The following is a 9241-nucleotide window of genomic DNA, read 5'->3' as shown; positions in this document are numbered from 1 at the left end:
CCCCCAAAAAAAAACCGACCCTGTAGCGCTAGCGCTTCGCGTTCTTTCTATTCCATCCCATTCCATTCGAGGATAGGCGGCTAATACTAAAATAATAAATGGAGTAGTTATCGTCTGACCAATCAGCTCGGATTTCAAACAGTCGGTTTTGAATTTTGTTCTCACAGTACCGATGGATTTCCATCGGCAATTTAATATATAATCTTATACATAATTATTTTGTATTTTTTTATTACACAATAGCGAGGGAGGCCGTCGGTAAGTCCCTCGGTAAGTATTCACTTAATTATCTTTTGATTAGCCTATTTATTAAAAATTACACTAAGTGGAACTGTATTCGTGGTAATTATACTACTTAAAAATATATTAGTGGTAATTAGCTTAGTGATTTATAATTACACAAAGTAAAAGTGAATTTGTAATATCCTTAACTACATTGATTAACCTATACATTAATAATTACACACCAAGAAGAAGTGTATTAGTCATTTCCGTAAGAAATATTAGTGATGGTTTATCTTATAAATTGATAATTACTATAAGTAGAGGTGTATTAACGGTATCCTTAAGTAACGTTAACAATTGATTATCATACCCATTGATAATATACTTAGTAAAAGTGTAGTAGTCGTAGTTAGATTGTAGATTGATAATTACACGAAGTATAAGTATATTAATAATATATCTGTAGGTAATGTTAGTGATTAATTAGCCTATATACATTGATAATAGCACTAAGTATTAGTGAACTAGTGGCATCCTTATATAAGTAACGTTAGTAATTGATTAGCCTAAATTGATAATAATACACTAAATGAAAGTGTATTAATGCTATTTGTGAGAAATGTTAGTGATTATTTATCTTTAAATTGATAATTAAAGTAAGTAGAGGTTTACTACCGATATCGTTAAGTAATGCTAATAATTGATTAGCCTCTATATTGATAATTACACTAAGTAGAAGTGTAATAGTTATAATTAGCTTATAGATTGATAATTACACTTGGTAGAAGTGTACTAAAAATATATCCTTAAGTAATGTTAGTGATTCACTAGCTTATACATTGATAATTACACACTAGGTAGAAGTTTATTAATGATATGCGGGACAAATGTTGGTGATTGTTTAATTATCTTAAATTGACAACTAAAGATAATAAAACTATATTAGCAATATCGCTAATCAATTGTAATAATTTATAAGGCACTTCATTGATAATTACATTGAGTATAGAAGTGTAATAGTTACAATTAGCTTATAGATATTGATAATTACATTAAGGAGAGGTGCACGTATTAAGGATATCCTTAAGTAATATTAGTGATTCACTAGCCTATACATTGTTAATTGTACACTAATTAGAAGTTTATTAATGGTAGACGTGAAAAATCTTAGTGATTATTTAAATATCTTAAATTGATAACTAAAGTAAGTAGAAATATATTAGTGGCATCGTTAATTAATATTAATAATTGATTAGCTAATTCATAGAAAATTACCTCCGTGCCACTTACCGACAGACATCCCTCAGTAATGTCGGAAAACAGCTACTCCCTCCGTTTCATATTAGATGACGTAGTTTGACTCGGCACAGAGTTTAAGAAAAAAGAAGAAGACTTTTGAAACTTGTGGTCTTAAAAGCTTAAGGGGTAAAAAGTTTGTGGGGCCATGACATTTGTGTGGCTATAAAAGCTTCTCATTAAGGGTAAATGGGCAAAAAATGAAAGAGTTTAAAGTTGAATTATTTCCAAATTTAGAAATGTGTCATTTGTTTTGGAACAGACTAAAAAGGAAAGTACCTCATTTAATATGAAACGGAGAGAGTATTTTTTAGTAGTGATATATATAATCCGAAAATATTTTGTTTTGGTAACTATCAAATTTCATTAATTACCAAGTAAAATATTTACAAAGCAGCTAGACAACATACTCAGTCTGCTATTCATACTTTCTATACGATCTACACTTCATTACATAGAGACACTAGCCTATACATTTTAACTACTGACATTGTCAACTAATTGAAAATCTAATATTCAGCAGTCTTTGAAGGTCTTCATCAGCACGAACATGACAAATATAGGCTATCTCTCTAGCTTTAGTATCACTTGCTTTCTCTTTCTTCATGAAAACTCTAGTATTTCTTTCTATCCATATAGCATAGATGAACTCTATATATATCATTTTCACTATCTTTGCTTGTTTTGTCTTTCCTTTTGTTCTCTGCTCTATCCATTTCTGCATTTCTCCCCCTGTCTTCACTGCTTGCCAGTCAATTTGGATCCATCTCATTAGTTTACTCCAAATTCTGTTACTAACTTCACATTCAGCAAATAAATGATCTTTTGTCTCCTCTGCTTGCTTGCACATATGACATGTTGTATCTATTTGTAGCCCCCAGCTTTGAAGTCTTGTTGCTGTAAGTAGTCTGTCTTGGAGTTGAAGCCATGTAATGAAGATTTCGTTTGGCTTGGCTATATTTCCACACATTAAGTTCTTCCATGTCACTTTTGGCAATTGTCCTATCATACTCAGATATATACTCCTAATCTTGCTCTTGTTTCCTGATATCTGATGTTCAGCATTTCCCATATCCTCTTGTGCGTTGAATATTTTCTTCACCATCCAACTCCCTTGTTGAGGAATGGCCATATCAGTTATCTTCTTTCCCTTTATATAATATTCATGTATCCACTTGATCCAAAGAATATCCTTCTTGCTGTGTAGTTCCCAACATGTTTTAGCTATTGCTGCTTTATTCCATACTTTCAGATTTGTGAGATTAGGTCCTCCAGCTGTCTTTGGCATACACATTCTGCTCCAAGCTACCAGTGCTTTTCTAGTTAGCTCATTTGATCCTGTCCAAATGTAGTTTCTGCAGTAAGCTTCAATGGTTTCATCACTTTAGCAGGTATTATGAATAGTTGGGCCCAATATAATTGAACCCAAATAATATAGTTTTCACCAATTGTACACGACCACCATATGACAACTTCTTTTCTACCCATGAGGTCACTTTTGCAATGACTTTTGATATTAATGATTGCCATTCCAGTATCTTAAGTTTTCTTGTAGCCAATGGAATCCCTAAATATCTGAAAGGTAACTCCCCTTGTCCATATCCCAGCAACTGTAGAATATCTTGTTTGATGTGGTCTGCTACTCCTCCAAAATACACTGCACTCTTTGACATATTTGCTTTCAGTCATGAAGCTTCTGTGAAGTGGCCAAATTTCATGTGTAGCAAACCCACAGATGTAGTATCTCCTTTTGAAAACATTAGAAGATTATCCGCAAAACTCAAATGAGTAATAGTCAGTTTAGAGCACTTCGGATGGAACTTGAATTGCTTCTCATCTTTCAATTCATTCAGATTTCTACTTAAGTATTCCATGACTATAGCAAAAAAAAAGGGTGACATTGGATCCACTTGTCTGAGCCCTCTTGCAGCATCAAATGGCTTAGTTGGTTCCCCATTAATTACTATAGAGTAATTAACTGTAGAAACACATTCCATCACCCAATTACTAAACCTTGAAGGGAAGTTTAGATCCTCTAACATCTGCTTCAAGAACCTCCAGTCTACTGTATCATAAGCTTTTTGAATATCGTCTTTAATCATACATCTTGGTGATATATGTTTCCTTGTATATGCTTGCACCAATTCATGTGCCAGGATCACATTATCTGCCATTTTTCTCCCAGGTATGAATCCAGATTGTGTTTCTGTAATGATACTTGAAATAACCTTCTGAATTCTTCCTGCTAAAATCTTGGCAATGATTTTGTAGAGGACTGTGCAACAAACAACGGGCCTATATTCTCTGACTGTAGCAGGGTTAGCTACTTTTGGTATTAAAGTTACTGCTGTGCAATTGATACCTCTAAACATATTCCCTCTGCTAAAGAACTCCTTCACTGCATCTATGACTTCATTAACAACTGTCCATGCTTTTTTGTAGAAAAATGCATTATAACCATCCACTCCTGGGGCTTTATCATCTCCTATAGAGCATAAACCATCATAAATTTCTTGTTCAGTTACTGTTTCACAAAGCTGGACTTGTTGATCATGATTCAGTTTTCTACCATTCCTCATAGTCTTCTTATTTACTGTTGTAACATTTGGTATTGCTGTACCTATAAGGGATTTATAAAACTTTAGGATCTCATTCTTTATATCTGTTGGATCAGTTAGCTTTCTTCCATCAAGAGAATCTATTTCAGTGATTTGCTTCTTTTGCTTCCTTTCTTTCATAACTGCTGAGAAATAGCTAGTGTTAGAATCCCCAAGTTTAATCCACATTGCCCTAGCCTTTTGTTGCATGATGCTTTCTTCAATCAAGGACCATTTTTCAAGTTGGCCTATAATGTTCCTTTCTTCTATTGCTAGCATATTTGAGTATTGTGATCTTATTTTGCTTTGAACCTCTTTTAAATCTTCCCTTACTTGCTCAATCTTCTGAGTAATACCTTTGAACTCAGTTTCATTCAACAATTTCAGCTTTCCTCTTAGATCGTTCTGCTTCATCCATATGTTTGTCATTGTATTTGAATGTAGCTTCTGATTCCAGCACTCCTTCACCATATTAGGAAATCTCTCATGTGATGCCCAAACATTAAAGAATTTGAATGATGGTTTGATCTTTGGTTCCCTCAGATTAGTATGAATCATCATAGGTGTGTAATCTGATATGTGAGGTAGTTTGTACTCAGTGGTGAGATGTCCAAACTGCATCATCCAGTATGAATTTCCCAAAGCTCTATCAATTCTGCTCCAAATTCTATCTCCACCTTGTTGTTTATTTGTCCATGTGTAATAATCACCCTTCCATGGTAGCTCATCTAGCATCAGATTTTGCACACATTCATTGAAATCCTTTATTTCCAAGCTAGTAACTGTTGTCCCATATATTCTATCTTGTGGGCACAATATTGAGTTAAAGTCACCCCAGATAATCCTTGCTTTATTTACCTGCTGTGATATTTTTGCATGTTGCTGCCACATCTCCTTTCTTTTCTCTACTGTATTGTATCCATATACCATTGTCATATCACAATCAATGGCTTGGTTTTTACTGGTTACATTACAATGCACTAGCTGAGCTGTTTGCTGGATCATTTTAATCTGGTATATTGCACTATCCCAGAGTAGCCAAATCCTACCATTTACTGCACTTGCATAATTATTTAACAATTCCCATCCAGGTGCTATCTTTTTACTGATTTTGACTGTATTTTGCTCTTTTACTCTTGTTTCCACTAATCCTGCCAGTTTTACTTTATTTCTCTTTAAGGTACTTAACCATTTCTTTCTGTTTGTACCTTTTATTTAACCCCCTCACATTTCATGCTAACCAAGACATTATTGATGAATTATGAAACCCCCTCCTAAATCAGAAGGGAGTAGAAGTGCCATCACAACTTCATCTTGTTGCAATATTTGAAATTCATTTCTCACAGGTATAGTAGCTTCAACTATCTGATTCACAGGTCTACCATTCATTTCTTTGGCCGCTTTCCCTTTCAGCAGCTGTTTCTCTTTGACTTGAAGTTCTATCTCTGTAGTTACCATTGTTTCTGCTCCTTGCTGCACTTGTTCAGGTATCCCACCAGAACTAGTACCCTGCTGGTCTTCATTAATGTTGATTTGTTTGTGATTATCCACCTTCAGAATCCAAGTTTGAACCATTCTTTGAGGCCTGTTCTTCTTCTCAATTGGTCTGATTTGCTTATGTTCCTTTGCCTTAAAATTGTCTCTTCTTTGTCTCTCACAATTATGCCCTATCATTAGGCATTTTATGCAATATTCAGGCTTCCATTCAAATATCACCCCCTGCTGAAATATTTTCCCTGAGGGATCCATTACCGTTAGTTCAGTTAGCAATTCCTTGGTGACATTGACTTCATTCAGCATACGAGCAAAAGATATCCTCATCTGTTTTGCTGTACACTCATCAGCATACCTAGAAACACCGATACCACTGGCTATCCTACTCAATGAGTCCCTACTCCAACAGCTCATGGGTAGATTTCGAAGTTTAACCCATAATGGCAACTCTGTATGGAATTCTGCATTGAAATCAAAGTCTGGAGTCCATTGTTTTAGAATCATGGGTCTGTTGTTAATACTATAGGGCCCTGCATACATTATTTCATTCATGTCTTCTATGCTTTTGAATTTAACAACATAGTAACCCTCCTCATGATAGTAGATCTCTGGTTCCGTTACAGTATTCCAGTTTTGTTGAATATACCTACTCATGAAGTTATAGTCCGGAGCATCTCCCACTACATACACAACTATAGCCGCCTTCCATTTTTCAATTTCCTTTTCTGTTTCTCCTTTATCCAGCTTCACAATTACTGTGCCCTCAACTAACTCTGGAGGAATGTAATCAAGTGACATACCATTTGCTGCAGCACGATTTCGATTGAATAGCCCGGACCAGTTAGATGCTTGTGGTTTCAGTGTAGATCCTGCATTCTCTTTCCCTCCTTCAACGGTGCTTACGCCTCCTATTGATTTGTCATTTCTAGTCGCTTGCGTCTTCTCGTCACCACTGAGGTTCAATTGCTTAATTCCCGTGTTCAATTTCACCATCGATGCTAATGGTGATAGCACCGGAAACTGGGTTGCTATTGGCGTAGAAATTCTCTGTTCCCCTCTATTTTCTAGTGTTTCAGCAATTACTCTTGCACTTACTGAGCTTCCTACGGTCACAATCGGTTGTTTCTTCGGTCTTCCTCGTCCTCTAGCCATGGCTACCACCGCCGACGTATGTTTACTTAACGTGCGCCGAAAGCTCTAGTCTAGAGAGAGAAAATCAATAGTCCGGAAATATTGATAACGAAGAATGAGTTCCACTGCAAAATACTTGCATATGTACTTGTTTATTTACACCTTGAGGACTAGATGAAGATTGTTGAGTGAAATCAATAATAAAAAAAATTAGCTACACGGGTAGATACCAGGAAAAAAATTATCCTTTTCTTTTTCTTGCTTCCATTATTTTATTTTTATTTTTGTACAACAAAGGATACTGAGCTCATAATCTGATATTCTCTTGGTTTTATAATAAAACTACTAACCATACACCTGATATTGATCCATGGACTGGTCATGAGCATAGCCTTCTAATAGCTTGGTTTTATAATAAAAAACTACTAACCATACACCTGATAAGTATATTTTTTCTCAAAAGTGCTTTTGGAAAGAAGTTATTTTTTCTGCATTTTCAAAACTGCTTTTGCTTCAACTCAAAAGCACTTTTTTTTTCTTCTAAAAATTTGGCCAAACACTTCAACTTTGAGAAAAAAGTACTTTTGGCTTTGAAGGAGCTTGGCCAAACGGACTATAAAACTGGTTAAATAAATGGGTGGTAACTAAACTTGTCTAATGTTATAAATACAATTATATTTATGGTGAATGTCTATATTTAGAGAGATTCTAGGGTTCATTGCTTGGTGGCTAAGCCACCCTCTCCCTATAAATAGAGGGTTCTATTCCATTGTAATTCATCCCAAATCAATAAGAATTCTCTCCCTCTACTTTTCTCTGCAATACTCTTCTTCTTCTTTTATTGTTTTATAACACGTTATCAGCACGAGACTCTAACCAATTGAGTAGAAGATTCGGGATTGAGCATAATAATTGTCAATTATTCCATGAACTTCCTTCATGATTAAATTCTGGATTTAAAGTAAGTATTTTACCGTATTTTTCTCTTTTATTCTATACTTTGATTTTAAATACAAGCAAAGACAACATAGTTTGATTATAACTCTAATGGAGTTTGTAAGAAATTATAACCACCTAAGTGGTAAAAGTTTCTATGTCTTGCCATGATCAAATTCATGTATGATTATGGGCACAAAAAGTGGAAACCCGTCCATTGAATTTGCTCCATTCTCATTCCCTTAAGAGAATGTGATAGCAGTATGTGATAAGTCTGAAAGAAGACAAAATTATCACTATGAATGTATCAATGGATGTGGACGTGGCAATCGACGAAATTATAATCGTCATCATTGTGATAATGAGAATAATAAGGATTCTCAAAATAATCCCCCACTTGTGAAAATACTTGTCATCGATTTTGACATGAGATTTTATAAAGCACATATAGATGATTATGGTCTATTCACGATGTGAATGTGATAACATCTGATTTATGAATATATATTCATTCTTGGAAGAATATGAACGTGCTAGTGGTAGTGAATATACCACACTCACCTCTAGAAGGAGGTTTGAGATGATATAAGAAAATAATGTCATTATTATGGCATGAATGGTCATTGGCCACGTACCTATTGTACGCCAAAATATTTTGGCATTGTGATTGTTAAAAGACAACGGTAATGCAAGAAACATATCTTGCATATAATTTTGACCATACCCATAATGGTATAACTTTCTCTTTAAAAGAGATATTCACCATATGGATGTTGATGAATATGTGGTAGTACCAAATTAATTGAGAGCTCTGGAAGAGCCAATTATTACTATTTTGGAGAAACACAATTGATTACCAATAAGGTATTGTGTTGTAGTAAGTCTCAAAGAAACTTAGTCAGTTTCCAAAGTATACGCGAAAGCGGTTGATTATATTGAGACTATAAATAAAAGAAAGATTTAATATCTTTTATTACTGCAACTTGTAGCGTGATAATATGTATGTGAAAAGCCACCCGCTTTATTCTCCGGTTTGTACTACACAAACAAAAGAATGCCACAATAAAGAGAAGTTTATTGATATAAAAACCCATATCATAATAAACTTGGAGTTTATTGATAATTGCACACGTCATGGTGTAAATCTAAAGTTTATCAATATTGATAATTTATTCAGTTGGCATAATTGGTTTAGCCATGTTAATTTTAGTATGATGTGCAAAAATAAAAGAGAATTCACATGGGTAAATATTAAAGAACTAGAAAGTTCTTTACGAATTCTCTTACATTGCTTGCTCTCATTAATTCTCTTACTTTATAAAATCTCATGAGAGATTCAGGTACCTGAATATATGAATGAAGAGATCTCTATGTTATGTCTTTATGTAAAATAAGGAGGTTGGAACCGATATAAAATGTTTGTCGACGACATCTATAATAGCGCTAAATATATATGAGGATCTTAAGTCTGGAGAAACAATTCAAGTAGAATTGGTTTCATATGAAAGACATGTAGTTTTGAACATGTAGTTCAAACACTTGAAAGTATAAAGTCAATGGTA

General features: G+C 34.3%; 1 protein-coding gene across 1 annotated transcript; it reads right to left on the bottom strand.

Annotated features, from left to right (window-relative positions):
• LOC109218638 lies at positions 2015 to 3194 on the bottom strand. The gene is made up of 2 exons (XM_019383012.1): positions 2984 to 3194; positions 2015 to 2859 (listed from the first exon to the last, which is right to left on the bottom strand). The coding sequence occupies exons 1-2, from the start codon at positions 3192 to 3194 to the stop codon at positions 2015 to 2017; spliced, it is 1056 nt and encodes a 351-aa protein (XP_019238557.1).

The sequence above is a fragment of the Nicotiana attenuata genome, chromosome 2 (assembly GCF_001879085.1).
Source record: "Nicotiana attenuata strain UT chromosome 2, NIATTr2, whole genome shotgun sequence".
Lineage (NCBI taxonomy): Eukaryota > Viridiplantae > Streptophyta > Magnoliopsida > Solanales > Solanaceae > Nicotiana > Nicotiana attenuata.
Note: the sequence above shows the minus strand (reverse complement) of the source record. Positions and strands in the feature narration are given on the sequence as shown.